Raw genomic sequence first — 15,785 nt, 5'->3', positions numbered from 1 at the left:
AAACTGATGTGATTAAGTAAGCACTGACCAACAAAGAAGTAGTACACACAAGTAAAAAAATAGCAAAGCATGAGAAAAGAATGTGACACCAAACCTCTCAAATGGTGCAGAGACCAATGCTAGTTCGTAAATGTGCATATGTTTGAGCATCAAGAGCTTTTGTAAACAGATCTGCTAACTGAGCATTAGTGGAAACATGAAAAATTGTTAGCATTTTAGACTCAACCATGTTCCTAATGAAATGATAATGTATGTCAATGTGTTTGGTCCTTGAATGTTGAACTGGGGGTTTTTGAAATGTTAATGGCTCTTGTGCTATCACAGAAGAGGGTCAATGACTTTTGGGGATAGCCATAATCAGTGAACATCTTATTGAGCCAGACGAGCTGAGTATAGCAGCTACCAGCCACAATGTACTCTGCCTCAGCAGTGGAGAGTGAAATAGAATGTTGTTTCTTGCTAAACCAAGAGACCAAAATTTTCCCTATATAGAAACAACCCCTAGAAGTACTTTTCCTATCATCTAGAGATTCTGCCCAATCAAAATCACCATACCCCACCAAGGACATATTTGTATCACATGAATACCATAAGCCAAATTCCACAGTCCCTGCAAGATATTTGAAAATACATTTGACAGCAGTAAGATGAGACTGTTTAGGATTGGCTTGATAATGGGCACATATTCCAACACTAAAGGAAATGTCAAGACGACTAGCTGTGAGATACAACAAGCTTCTTATCATGCTACGGTATAGGGTTGGATCTACGGGGTCACCAGATTCATCTTTATTCAGTTTACAGGTGGTGCCTATAGAAGTGTGAGCATGTTTGACTTGAGTGAAACCAAATTTTTCTAACATGGACTTAGTATACTTGGACTGAGAAATAAACATTCCCTGTTCAGATTGCTTAATCTGAAGTCCTAGAAAATATGATAGATCTCCTATTAGACTCATCTGAAACTCACTTTGCATAAGTTCCACAAATCTAGTGACCTCACTCTCAGAAATTGACCCAAAAATTATGTCATCCACATATATTTGTGCAACAAATATTTCATCAATTAGATACCTGATAAAGAGAGTATTGTCAGCATTACCACGAGTGAATCCATTTGACAAAAGATAGGCAGTAAGTCTGTCATACCATGCATGGGGAGCTTGCTTTAACCCATATAAAGCCTTCTTCATTTGAAAAACATGGTCTGGAAACTGAGGGTCCTCAAAACTTTGAGGTTGTTTCACATAAACTTCCTCTTGGAGAATACCATTCAAAAATGCAATTTTTACATCCATTTGATGCAATTTTATTCTTAGATGGCATGCTACTGCAAGAAGTAACCGGATAGATTCCAACCTTGCAACTGGAGCAAAAGGTTTCTACAAAGTCAACTCCTTCCACCTGATTGTAGCCCTGTGCTACTAACCTTGCCTTATTCCTTATTACAGTTCCAAACTCATCCGATTTATTCTTGAAAATCCATTTAGTTCCAACAACATTAGCTCCGTCAGGTAAAGGTACTAAGATCCATACATCATTTCTTTTGAATTGGAACATCTCGTCTTGCATAGTAGCAAGCCAGAATTCATCTAGAAGAGCATCTTTGACACTTTTTGGCTCAAGATGAGATAAGTAAAAGGCAAAAGAAATCAGATTTTGTATTTTTCTTCTGGTGACCATGGTGGCATTTGGATTTCCAATAACGATATCAGGTGGATGAGCCTTTTGAATCCAAGAAGGCGGTCCATTCTTATAAAGCTTTGCATGTTGAGTCTCCTTTGGCAGAGCACTGGTGACTTCTTCATCACCATTGGAGCTACTAGGACCTGCTTCTTGTTCCTCGGATGCAGCTGGTTCAGTTGAGTGATCCAGACGGAGTGTCAGGAAACACTTGGTTTTGTCCAGCTGTGACTGGACCTGGCGTAGTTAATACTGGAGCTTCATCATCTGCCACCGGTTCTTCAGAATTTTCCAAGTCATCAAATCGAATATTGATGGACTCAACCACTGAACGAGTTCTTTTGTTGAACACACGATAGGCACGATTGTTAAGTGAATATCCAAGAAACACACCTTCATCACTCCTTGGATCAAATTTTCCTAAGTGTTCTCGATCATTGAGGACATACAAAAATACATCCAAAAATGTGCATATGACGGATGTTAGGGGGTCTTCCTTTCCAAAGTTCATAGGCCGTCTGTGTCGTGCTAGTTCGAAGATGATCACAGTTGCAGATATAGCAGGCTGTATTAATTGCTTCAGCCCAAAACTGTTTAGAGATATCCTTAGCATGCATAATTACTCGAGCCATTTCCTGTAGGGTCCTGTTCTTCCTTTCAACAACCCCATTCTGTTGAGGTGTTTTTGGAGCTGAGAACTCATGCTTTATCCCCAACTGATCGCAAAAATCTGAGAACACAGTGTTCTCAAACTCCTTTCCATGATCACTTCGTATCCGATATACTTTCCTAATCTTAGATTCTTTTTCATTTTGGAGCCTGAGAACCAAGGCTGAGAAGAGTCCAAAGGTGTCTGACTTTTCTTTGAGGAAATCTACCCAAGTGTACCGTGAGTAATCATTAACAAGGACCATGACAAATCATTTACCACTTAGACTTTCATTCTGCATGGGTCCCATTAAATCCACATGCATCAACTCTAGCACACAGGAGGTGAGTAGCATGTTTACAGGAGGATGTGAGGCTTTTGTCTGTTTTCCTAGTTGGCAAGGACCACATAACCTATCTCTAGTGACTTTCATCTCAGGTATTTCTCGAACTACTTGAAGTTTCACAATTCTCTTTAGGTCTCTAAAATTCAAGTGCCCCAGTCTATAGTCCCAGTCTATAGTGCCACAGGTCTGGCTCATCAAGAAAGGATCTATTGCATAGAACTTGATTGCTAAGAGCATAGCAGTTGTCGCTGGTTCTATTACCTGTCAAGACTAAGCACCAATTAGTTGCAACAAGACAATGAGTTTTAGTAAAACTTACAGTGTATTCATTGTCACAAAGTTGGCTGATGCTAATCAGGTTTGCCTTGAGACCTTTAACGTACAACACCTTAGTTAATGGAGCTACTCCATTTAGCACCAGGTCACCTTTTCCAAAGATCTGACCCTTGTTCCCATCTCCAAAGGTCACAGCTCCCTTCTTTCCTTCTTTATAGTTAACCAACACATTTCTGTTGCCAGTCATATGTCGTGAACATCCACTGTCAAAGTACCATTGATCTTCATGGAAAGCTGAAAGAGATGTGTGAGCAACTAATCCAACATTTGTGCCAAGATTAGTTTTTGGTTTCCACTCACTATATGACAACTTCCCATTAAATCGATTTGGTTGTTGAAAGCTATTTGGACAATCAATCATAGCTTTCAAATACGTCTGCAACTTGTAGCATCTGGGTCTAATATGTCCTCTTCTGTTGCAAAAGTGACAAATGTGAACAAACCTCTCCTTTTGAACCTGTCCAACCAGGACAGTCTTCCTTCCTTCAAATCTCAATTTGGTAGGTCCAGATGAGACACTGACCTGTTTAGAGGGATCTGGGAAACCAAGGCTGAGAGTATTGTGCAATGAGTCATCAGGAGTCTTGTCTTCATTGCTCTTGGATGAAGAGGGATCATAAATTCCCAAATTTCCCCCTTTCTTATACAACATTTTGTAACCAATGGATGTTCTATCTCCATATGGTTTTTGAAGTTGCAAAGTTTGGTTAATTGCTGCAGTTCCTGGAGGGATAAACTCAAGAGCCTGTTTAGCTCTTATTAAATCTGCAGTCAGTTTGTAAATCTCATTGTCCTTCTCATCAAGCTGTTTTGTGAGCTTTTTAACAGTGTTCTGCAACCCAGCCTTCTCAGATTCAAGTTTTTGTTCATCTGTTTAGCCATATACTCCCATTGAACGAACATCTCCTCATATGCATGATGTCTCCCTTCACTGTCCACATCAGACAAGCTCGATTTTCCATCTTCCTCTGAGCACATTGATTGATGACTCTTTGCCATAAATGCCACAACTTGTTTCTCTTCATCAGACCCGTCACTTGAGCTGGAGCTCTTTTCTTCATCATTATCACTCCAGGTTGCTGCTAAGGCTTTCTTCTTCTTAAGAGTGTTGACACACTCAGCTTGAATATGTCCGAAACCATCACACTCTCGGCACTGTATTCCCCTATTTTTCTTGTCACCAGACTGCTGGGTTAGCTTATTGTTTCCACCAAAGTTTCTCCTGGAAACATTCTCTTTTCCTCCAGGAAAGTATTTCTTGTAATTCCTTTTCAAGAATTTTGCATAATTCTTGGTCAGTAAAGCAAGAGTCTCATCAGTGAAGCCGTCAGACATATCTGAGATTGACTTCTTTTCCTCCTTATGCACAAACGCAAGACTGTTATCAGTTTTTTCTTTTTCGGAATCTTTCTGCTTCTTGCCTTTCTTCCACCGTGTAAGAGTCATTTCATATTTCTGCAATGACCCAATTAACTCATCAAGATCAAGTTCCTCTACATTTCTCATTTCTTCTACAGAGGTAACTTTTGACATGAACTTTCGAGGCAGAACTCCAAGAACCTTGCGAACCAGTTTTGCGTTTGAGTAAGTCTTGCCCAGTGCATAAGATTCATTCGAGATATCGCACAATTTGACATGGAACTCCGCCACAATCTCTTCTTCCTCCATAGATAGATTTTCAAAAGCTTTTGCCAACGCTCTCAGTCTTGACTTCTTTACAGCATCAGTTCCTTCATTTTTTATTCTTAGTTTCTCCCATGCTTCTTTGGCAATTTCAGAGTTAGCTATAACTTTCAGCTGATTTGTAGAAACTGCATTAAAGAGAGCGTGCATAGCCTTTGAGTTAAAGTTGGCCCTTTCCATCTCCTCTGGAGTCCATAGATTCATTTGTTTAGGCTTAACAACCTTATCTTCAACAACGGTTGGACACTTCCATCCATCTTCGACAGCCATCCACACCCGTTCGTCAACAACTCTCAAGAATGCACACATTTTTGTCTTCCAGTAAGGATAGTTTGCCCCTTCAAGCATTGGGGGTTGGGATGTGGAACCTCCTTCTCTGAACATCTCCATTCTGTACGAACAACAAAAAAGAGAAAGCAGTATACTCCCAGAGTTGGAACTCAGAGAGGGTTAGTGTCAACTGGAGAACCCAGAAATCAAGAACCGTGACTTACAAAAAGACAAATCAAATATCAATTCCAGTATACGAAAGATAGGAGGATCGAAAGAAAAATTCTCAAGAAACAACCTGCCTCTGATACCAATTGAAAAACCTAGGTTTTTACCTATCTTTCCAATTTTCCAATATTCATATTGATTTTATCTTGATTTATGCTTGAACATTAAAAACTAAACCATAAGAATCAACACACAAAATTACAAGCTTCGTCTGCACTGAAAACACATTCCATCCAACTAGTGCTTGGGTTCCCTGAACCACGGTAATAACTCTCACTATATCAAATATGTAACTTTACAATAACCAGTTCAAGATTAAACCTGCAAACTATAAAATCTTTCTCAACATACAGTGAAGCTTTTTACCCTAAATAACCAAATCCCTTGGTTATAAATGCAAGATCCCCTTGCTTCAATGTTGAACTCCCTTCAACAGTATTTCAGATCTGAAAACCTTCAGATCTATGATGCCAAGACTCAGCTGACACAGCTTGACTTCAGAGCTTGCACAGAAACCTTGAACCATAGTTAATGGAGTTTCTTGCAAGAACTTGCAAAATATCAACAGCACAAAGAAAATGGTACTACAAAGCACAATATGCGACTGCCTCATCTGAGAGGTTAGTTGTAACTGATTAACCAGGCTAGTATATATACTTAGCTAAAATTAGGTATAAACCAGAAACTACCAACAACTGTTCATCACTAACAACCCTGCTGTACACAAAGATTGACGTGGACACTTACTAAAACAAACAAACTCCAGACACAACATAAGACCAATCCAGACACGACTGGACCTAATTTGTCATACTAAAAATATTGGTCCTTACAATATTGGAACAGAGCTCTGAGGGGTCACTGGCACACAAGGATTCCAAGCTTGGTTATGCATAGGAATCCTCATTCCACCATCAAATTGTGTTGCTGCAAGCAAACGTTGATCAAATTATGGCTCAACTCACTAATGTTCTAGAACAAAAGTGATTGTCTATGTATAGGTTGTTCCAACAGAATAAAATAGAAAATTTAATCTCAAACCTCCTATATCTCGCATAGGTGTCATGGTTTAATCTCAAACCTCCTATATCTCGCATAGGTGTCATGGTAGGATGCAGTGGTGTACGAGAAGGCATTGATGCCTCGCTATTTCTGGTGCCATAGCTGTTGAATACAAAGTCAGTGTGAACAGGCTTAAATGATCTAGCAATAGCATAAAATTGTGATATAAAAATTGTGAGATATATGGTACCAGTATGGGATTGTGACATCCACATCTTCTTTGATTTCATTGCGCTTAACTGCATATAGAGCATAAACATTGTCACGATTGAAATGTAAATTTGGCTAAGAGAGTGAGCATTATTTTCTATGAATATTTTTCCATTGGTTAGCTTAAAATGCATGCTCAAATTTTCTCAAACTTTAGTTTCACTTTTGAAAATGAAAAACGAGAAATGATAGTGTAAGATATGAAAACATGCCTATCAGAATCTTCCCTGTGGACTGACGCTGTACATGTAGAGTTTGGCCTTTCATTTCACTCACAATACCAATAGAACCCTTATAGGTTCCTTGGCAGATTTTTATTCTCCTACCGGCAAGAGAATTACTGCTCCTTCCACCTCAGTATCTGCCTTCATCTGATGCACCCAGTAAGTAAGAAAATCACAAGTTAAAAAGTTCTTTTAACATTTCAAACGAAAATGAAAAGAGATGGAAGGAGAGGGTAAACTACAGACGGTAGCACCTTTTTTGGACACTATATTTGGACGATGTACATTTTTTGTAGTCATTGAAACCATTGGCTTTCCCTACAAAATTATCAAAATTAGGTACAAATAGAACACTGAAAGGCATATACAACATCTTATGAACCTATCAAAAGCTTGAAATGGCCTACATGTATCTCCCTCTTGGAGGATTTAACAACTACTTCAGAGCTTTTCACGGCATCATTTGCAAACACTTGTACCTAAATAAAACGATATACAGATATTTGAGTGACACTGGTGACTAAATTTGAAAGGAATAATTAATAATTCATTTTGCAACAAAGAGTTTAAGCAAAGATTATAAGCTCTTACAACTTCCCTGGTTTGATCGCATACAATACCAAGAACATGACCTCCAATTTTGGTGACCATACCAGTTGAATTTTTTTGAGCACCAGAAACAACCTTTACTCTATCCCCAAGCTTAAAGCACTTGCAAAGTTCATTTACATTAACAAAATAGTTCTCTGCCTATGTAGTATATGACCATTAAGAAAAATAATTATGTGAGTATTCCTTTTTAAAATTATGAAGCAATCTGAAACCATAGGAAGTAAACAAGGCTTTTCAGAACTTACCGGCAAGTCCTTCATGTCTGCTCTAATGAGTACATTCTCTCCTTCTAATTTGTCTACAGTTCCTAACAAATTTTGGAGATCCCCCTTCATTCATAACACGAATTTTATCACCCTTGACAAAGTGCAGCTTCTTTATATTTTCAGCTGGCGATGAAGAAAAGCCTTTTTCTCCATTCTGTTTAAATTTTTCAAGCTCATCAAGAGTTGGTTCTATAATATGAGCAAGAATTGATCTCGTGGACACCAATTTATAAAGAAAACCATCTTTGAACATCATGCCACCAATGTAGTCAAAGAATTCTCCAGTCATTGGATGCCGCCTTCTCTCCACACGTATAAGACAAGAATCATGAGGCTCCATCTAAAAACCAATTGGTTATTAGTGGAGTTACACATGTTCTTATTAATAGTTCAATATTCTTACACATATTCCATGTGGGACACCATAGTCTAATATCCCCCCTCAAGATGGTGGCGATTTTTCGTTCACCAATCTTGAATCACCTGATCACAAGTGGCCCATTTTGTCAGCTCGCTTATTTTTTTGGATCTCAAGTGTCTTTTCGCACTATGCGGATCTCGTGCGGCTTGGCTCACTCTTTACCAATCTTGAATCACCTGATCACAAGTGGCCCATTTTGTCAGCTCGCTTATTTTTTTGGATCTCAAGTGTCTTTTCGCACTATGCGGATCTCGTGCGGCTTGACTCACTCTTTTGGATCGGTGTGGATCGAATGCCCGCTAGGGAATTGGCTCTTGATACCATGACAAGAATCATGAGGCTCCATCTAAAAACCAATTGGTTATTAGTGGAGTTACACATGTTCTTATTAATAGTTCAATATTCTTACACATATTCCATGTGGGACACCATAGTCTAATAGTATATTAATGAAGAAATGATTCCAATATCTTCTAGCATGTCAAAAAAATATCATGATATATGATGCACTGTAGTACGGAGATAAAAACAAAGAGTAGAACCTGGCTTCATCTGTGTTCATTAACCGGGGAAAGAGGAGACAATGCCTTCTTGACAACTTCCCTTCCACCCTGAAGTAACAAATTAGAAAATCATATCAGTTTTCAACTTCAAATCAATGGGAACTCCAATTATTACATCCACTTTAGTATATAAGCACATATAATTATTTAGAGGATCAAATATATGATTTTGTTTACATGACAAAATCCTGCGCTGAATTGTTATCAATTATTATTATTATTATTTAAAGGAAGAAAAAAAAAACTAGAAGGCACACCACGCTTCTCAAAACTATAAATAAAAAGTTTCTAAGATATTTTTTCTTTAATGACATTACATCCTCTTAGGTGCTTCATTGTGTCATAGCAAGTTACATTTGATAAGACTGGTATATACTGCTTAAGAACCAGTGAAATTATATACTGTCAGCCATATTAATTTTTATTATTCAAGCCTCTTACAAGAATTTAATTTGATGATAATAAATAATAAGAAAAGTAAGTTAATACCAATTTATCAGCAAGTGCCCGTAAATCGATCCTTGGAACTATCTTCACAGTGACTTTCTGGTAGACATCATCGACATCGCTCACCTGTTTAAAAGAATGTTAAATAGTCTTATGGCATGTTTACTTAGAGGGAACGAGAATCTATTAAATGTTAACTATTTCCATTCAAGTGTTTACTAAATTTTAGGAATGGAATTTTAGGAATGGGAAAGACTAGTGAGACCCATATAAATTTCGGAGAAAAATAAAGGAAATGTTCTCCCCTCGTCTCTTTAATGAATGAGATTGTGCTGAAAACTTATTTTGATTTTTGATTTTTTACTTTTGATTTTTTATATTTAAAAATTAATAGACAATTCTACCCTACAAATATCAGTCTAATTTATCTAACGTAAGCATTATTTTTTTTTCTCTTCTTATCGTTGATTTTCAACTTCTTCTCTTCTTCATTATTGTTATTATGCTTTCATCATTTTTTTTTCTCTTCTTGTTTTTCTTCTTGACTTCTGTTTACACAATCAAATCTACATTTGACTTCCATTGTGGTTATTCTAGACGTGCACTTCACCTTCAGGTAACATATTATATATATTTTTTTATTTTTAATTCTTTTAAATTAAATATATATTATGTTACGGTATAGATTTGTGTTTGTGTTTTTCACTTTAGTTGTAATTAATCTTCTTGCATCTTGTTTATGATACATATATAGATAGTTTCAATTCCCAACATGTTAACCCATGTATAATTATTTACACATATATAGATAGTGAACATTAAATTCGATGAATCTTTTTTCATTATCAACTTTCCAAAACAATACATGATAGAAGTAAATTTAAATGATCTTAATCAAAACTAATTTAGTTCATTTTTTTATATAAAAAAATAAAATAGAAAAAAAATCTACATATGGATATTCAAACAGATATTTAAGAATTTAAATTTAAAAAGTTATTATTTTCATTATTAATGTTATTGTGATTATTATTATTTAGGATAAATATTTTGTTGGAAATTTAAATAAAGATGCATATATAACTAGAATTAGGGGTGGCAATTCGTGTAAACGTGTCAGATTCGTGTCGACACGATTATGACACGACACGATTAAGGTCAACACGAACACGACACGATTATTAAACGTGTCAAAAATATGAACACGAACACGACACGATTATTAAACGGGTCAACACGACACGAACACGATAACACGATAACACGATTATGACACGATTAATCATAATTATACGAAAAAAATCAGAAAACCTATGTAAAATATTCGTGTTATCGTGTCTGACACGATTATGACACGACACGATTATTAAATGGGTCGACACGATTATGACACGACACGATTAAGGTAAACACGAACACGACACGATTATTAAACGTGTCAAAAACTCAAACACGAACACGACACGATTATTAAACGTGTCGTGTTCGTGTTTACCTTAATCGTGTCGTGTCGTGTCGTGTCATCGTGTCGTGACCCAAATTGCCACCCCTAACTAGAATGCTATAAAATCTCAACTAATAATGAGTTTTGTTTTGAATAAATTTAAAAAAAAAAATTGGTAGGCACGTCATGTTAGTTTTAGAACTAATATATATATATATTTATATAATGATTATGTTATTTATATTCGTATTATTATTAAAATAGTTTATAAATAATATATTGATAAAGTAGATACATAAATATTTATTGAAAATCAAAATTAGGAAATATATAATTAATATTTAACTAACATTTAAATTTATTATTTATACTTCATCATAAGTAACTAATTTTTAAGTTTGATTTTTTTTGCAAAAGAATGTTAAATTATTTTATTAGAGAAATGATGGACATATTTATGATTGATTCTTTTTTTTTTCTTAAGCGTATTCATGGTAGGTGGTGTTTAATGTTTGCATATAAACAACAACTTTGCATGAATATTATTGATAGGTCCAACATATGTGATGATGTATATATGATAGATTTTTTTGTTCATATTTCGTGGAATATAATTTATTAATTTAAATAGTTTTTAGTTATTTAAGTTATTATTATTATTATTTTGTACCAAATTAGTGTTTGTATGTATTTATTTTTTTTAAATATTTATTTATTATATATACTGTACTTATTACATTTTCTTTTTGTTCTAAAAATATAGTTGACGTGTTTTCCAAAAAAAAGAAAGATAAAAAATTTGACGTGAGAAGATTAATATATAATGGAAAATTAACTTTTATTATTAAATTTTTTTAAAACGCTCTAAAAACATATCACTTTTTTTAAGATAATAATAATAATGAAAGTAATAGAATAATAGGCAAATTTGAAACATTGATACAAACATTTTTAAACAATCTCTCACATTTAAGTATTACTTATTTAATTTTTAATATTAAATTTTAATCTTTTAAAACTAATCGTTCAAATCAATGAGCCACGAATCATGAAACTATTATATATATAATAATAATAATAATAATGCTTAAATACTTTTTTTAATCCAAGAAAAAAATATTTTTTTTTAATAATATTAATTGTTAAGCAATAATGTATTAACTATATATGTAATATATTAATATGTTTTTTCTTTATATAATTGAGGAATTATATATGAGTTACTAGGGAAAAAAATAGAATATCATTACTCATTTTAAATTTTTTAAAATTTATATCGTTTCTTGATTTGTTTTCTTAAAGGTTTATGTATATATTCATTTTTTTGTCTTCTAGTGCAATGTATTGTATTATAATAATAGTATTTATGTAAGATATTTTTATTAAAAAAATAATAGTTTTTTTTAAAAGTTATTATTTAATTAATTATTACAAAATGTTACAACAAAATAAAGTGGAACATTAGTTTTTTTTTTTTTTTTTTTAATTAAAGAAGTCTAACTCATTTATGTACAAATATAGTGGCAAGAAGAAAAGAGAAAAGTCAATTAAAAAAAAACAAAAATAAACAATATCAAAACAAAACAAAACGATAAAAGAATGTTGATAACCAAATTATTTATATATATATGCATAGTATATATATATGTATGTTGTTAATTAATTGGTTGCTATCTTTATATTTTGAAAAAAGAATTTGACTATTTATTTTTTATACCAAAATATTTTGTTAATTTATGTTTTTTTTTGTAGACGAATGACTTCGTTAAGTTTGACAAGGAAACAAAAAATTATTGTTGTAGTACAAAATTTGATTGTACTATTACAAATTATTTTAAGTGTATGTACAACTACATGTGCTTATGCATGGATAAGTTACAAAAAACGTCTCAATCATCCGTTATCTATTATGAGAGTCTATAGACAATTAGAAAACTTACATGATTTAATGTATGAAAGTGATGTCAAATGTGTTTCACAATTAAGAATGGATAGACAAGCTTTTCAAAAATTATGTAGCATACTCACTACAAGAGGAAATTTAAGAAGGACACGCAATGTATCGATTGAGGAGATGGTAGCAATGTTTCTATATATTCTAGCACACCACCATAAGAATCGTGTTGTTGGTTTTAGTTTTAAGAGATCAGGAAAAACTGTTAGTAAATATTTTCATGAATGTTTAAAAGTAATGATTCGCTGCCAAAAAGAATTTTGGAAAACACCTAAGCCAGTATTAGAGACCTCAATCGATCCAAGGTGGAAGTGGTTTAAGGTATGAATTATGGATTACAAAATTTAGTTGTTGATTGTTAACTAAAATTTATTATAATAAGTGGAATGAATTTGATGTAGAAATGTTTGGAAGCATTAGATGGAACCTATATAAGAGTGCGTGTACGTGAAGCTGATAAACCAAGATATAGGACAAGAAAAGGAGAGATCGCAACCAATGTTTTGGGGGTTTGTTCACAAGACATGCCGTTTATATATGTCTTACCAGGTTGGGAAGGTTCAACACACAATGGACGAGTATTGAGAGATGCCGGGACTAGGAGAAATGGGTTAAAAGTCCCTAACGGTAAAATAATAAATTATAGCAAACTTGTAAAAGTTTAATCTCAAACTAATAATGTAGTTTTCCATCGAATAACAAAATTTATTTTATGTTGGTGGTAGGTTATTATTATTTAGTTGATGCTGGATACACCAATGGTCAAGGTTTTCTTGCACCTTTTCGAGGAACACGATACCATCTTAATAATTGGGATGATGGACACCTTCCAAACACACTGGAAGAGTTCTTCATTATGAAACACTCAAGTGCTAGGAATGTAATTGATCATTGTTTTGGATTGTTGAAAATGCGATGGGCAATTCTTAGAAGTCCATCTTTTTATGACTTGAAAACACAACGACGTATAATTTTTGTTTGTTGTATGTTTCACAATTTTATTCGAAAAGAGATGAACATTGATCCAGTGAAAAATGAGATGAATAATTTTCCAGAAAATCATACTACAACAAATTATAATTATATAAATAGTGTTGAGTCTTCAAATTCTTGGACCACATGGAGACAAAATTTGGCAGAAGAAATGTGGAATACATGGCGAGCAAATAGAGGTTTAGGATAATTTTTTTTTTAGTATTTATTATTCTACTATTTGTATTTGAGCACTTTGATCATATTTTGATGTATTAATGACATATATACATTAATTTGAAATGTGCATACTTTTTGTCCAAGTTGTTTGAGTTTAATTTCATTCATATTGATTTATGAGTACTTAATTCTTCTGAGTTTTGTTTTTATACTCATGAGAAGTTTTATATGAATGTACAGGATGAGTTCTAACTCTAATGTAGGTCAAAGAGGGAGAGGTCAAAATAAACATTACTGGACTTCAATGGAAGACAATGCTTTGATCGACTGTCTTCTAGAGTTAAGCCAAAATCCTACATGGCGGGCTGATTGTGGATTTAAAAATGGATATTTGCAACAAATAGAGATTATGTTAGAAACAAAATTACAACGTTCTAGATTGAAGGCCTCACCTCATATTGAATCTCGTATTAAAACTTTAAAGGGAAAGTATTGTTGCTTGACTGAATTGTTGTCTTTAAGTGGTTTTGGTTGGGACAATGAGCATATGATGTTATTATGTGAAAAAAGTGCATTTGATGAGTGGGTGAAGGTAAATACAATATAGTTTGACATATATTTATATATAATAAGATATATATATTAATGTCTGTTATTTATGAGAACATGTGATTGCATTGTTTTGTGAATACACAGAAACGTAAAGATGCAAGTGGATTATATGGAAAACCATTTCCTTATTACTACAAGCTAGCATAAATATATGGTCGAGATCGTGCTACTGGAACAAATGCTAGTAATGTTGACGATGATGAAGAGGAAATACGACAAGAGGATACAATTGGTGTGGATTTTGGAGTTGATGATAATATAGCTGATGGAGGGGATGATGAAGAAATAGATGAGTTTGATGGTGTCTCAAATACTCAACACCCTAGTAATATGCGTCGTAGATCCACTGAGAGTACTACTAGTGCCAACAACGTAATAAAAAGAAAAGGTCAAAGGTAATTGATGGTATGTCAGCTAATATTGGCGCATTAGCAGAATCTGTATCAGAAATCGTCCCCAAACTTCAAGAATTGATCAGTGCATTATCAAATGATAAAGAAGTAGCTGATATGCAAGCCAATTTATATACAGAAATAAGCAAGATTGACAGCCTAACTGCAATACAATGTATTAAAGCCACCAACATGTTAGTAGAAAAGCCCTCATTGATGCGAGTGTTTTATGCAATGTCAGATGAGGTAAAAATGCAATATATTATGAATATGTTGCAAAATAATGCCTAATAGTTATTTTGAGATATTAGAATATTACTATTTATGTTACAACCTAAATTTTTGTGTTTGCGTTTAAGTTTGACATTTTTTAAGATTGTTATTAGCTATAATTTTTTTGATTTGGTTATATTGACTTCATAAATAAATAATGTGTATATTTACTTTTTTCTTAACAATATTATACTAATCTAGTAAGTCTAAGTCTACGATTTGATAAATACCGTTAAAAAATATTATTATATTTATGTGTAACATTTTTGTTGTGTTTGGTAAAATTTTTGTTTTTGAATTTTTTAAATACAAAAATAGAATTATTATTTATATTTTTTCTTTATTTTTAAAAAATAAAAAGATGTTTGATAATTATTTTTGTTTTTAAAAACAAAAAATAATAAATGCGTTTGATAACTTTTATATTTATGTTTTGTTTAACAATATAAAATGATGTGCTGATTTGAAGAAAAGAAGAAAAAAAAAACTAAAAATGGAAAATGGTTTAAAAAAAATTAAAAGTGAAAATTTTTTATTTTCAAAATTTAATAAATTTTGTTTAAAATTTAAAAAAATAATAAATAAAAATAGAATTATCAAACACTATTTTATGTTTAATTGTCAAATTTTTAATTAATTAAATAAAAAACTATTTTTTTAATTGTTACCAAACAACACCTTTATAATTATAATATTGTATTTTAAAAATATATACCGCACATACCATATGATATACATTTATGAATATATATTTTTATTCATTACTTACTTTTTAATTATATATATTAATAAATAAAAAATAAAATAAAATTCTTTTTAAAAGGGCAATTTTGTCAATTAAAGCATTCTGATTCCCTTTCTTGGTTATATAAACAAGATAAAATGACTCTGATTAATTTTCCACTCAGTTTTAGTAAACAACATAATACAATAATGATTCTGATTCTTCTAGATTTTT

The 15,785-nt window shown here is 32.9% G+C and overlaps 1 protein-coding gene and 1 pseudogene across 1 annotated transcript; one reads left to right on the top strand and one right to left on the bottom strand.

The window, feature by feature from the left end:
• Positions 1–254: 254 nt before the first annotated feature.
• LOC133827049 (uncharacterized) lies at positions 255–9,583 on the bottom strand. The gene is made up of 18 exons (XM_062258818.1): positions 9,557–9,583; positions 9,043–9,126; positions 8,557–8,601; positions 7,660–7,909; positions 7,549–7,610; positions 7,307–7,441; positions 7,099–7,170; positions 6,938–7,009; positions 6,794–6,838; positions 6,277–6,496; positions 6,029–6,122; positions 3,947–5,088; positions 2,998–3,884; positions 2,612–2,939; positions 2,307–2,557; positions 1,921–2,248; positions 1,271–1,853; positions 255–1,074 (listed from the first exon to the last, which is right to left on the bottom strand). The coding sequence occupies exons 1-18, from the start codon at positions 9,581–9,583 to the stop codon at positions 255–257; spliced, it is 5,445 nt and encodes a 1,814-aa protein (XP_062114802.1).
• A 4,208-nt stretch (positions 9,584–13,791) lies between these two features.
• On the top strand, positions 13,792–14,561 carry LOC133827033 (uncharacterized; annotated as a pseudogene).
• Positions 14,562–15,785: the final 1,224 nt, after the last annotated feature.

This window comes from Humulus lupulus, chromosome 1, assembly GCF_963169125.1.
Source record: "Humulus lupulus chromosome 1, drHumLupu1.1, whole genome shotgun sequence".
Taxonomy (NCBI): Eukaryota; Viridiplantae; Streptophyta; class Magnoliopsida; order Rosales; family Cannabaceae; genus Humulus; species Humulus lupulus.
Note: the sequence above shows the minus strand (reverse complement) of the source record. Positions and strands in the feature narration are given on the sequence as shown.

What these genes read in the sequence shown, in the direction of transcription:
- LOC133827049 (XM_062258818.1), bottom strand. Translation starts at nt 9,583, where the DNA reads ATGGAAGTCAAATGTAGATTTGATTGT. An exon ending in TGTCCAAAAAAGGTGCTACC is followed by an intron (nt 6,839 to 6,937) that starts GTCTGTAGTTTA and finishes TGGGTGCATCAG; the next exon opens with ATGAAGGCAGATACTGAGGT. An exon ending in ACCTATGCGAGATATAGGAG is followed by an intron (nt 6,123 to 6,276) that starts GTTTGAGATTAA and finishes GTTTGCTTGCAG; the next exon opens with CAACACAATTTGATGGTGGA.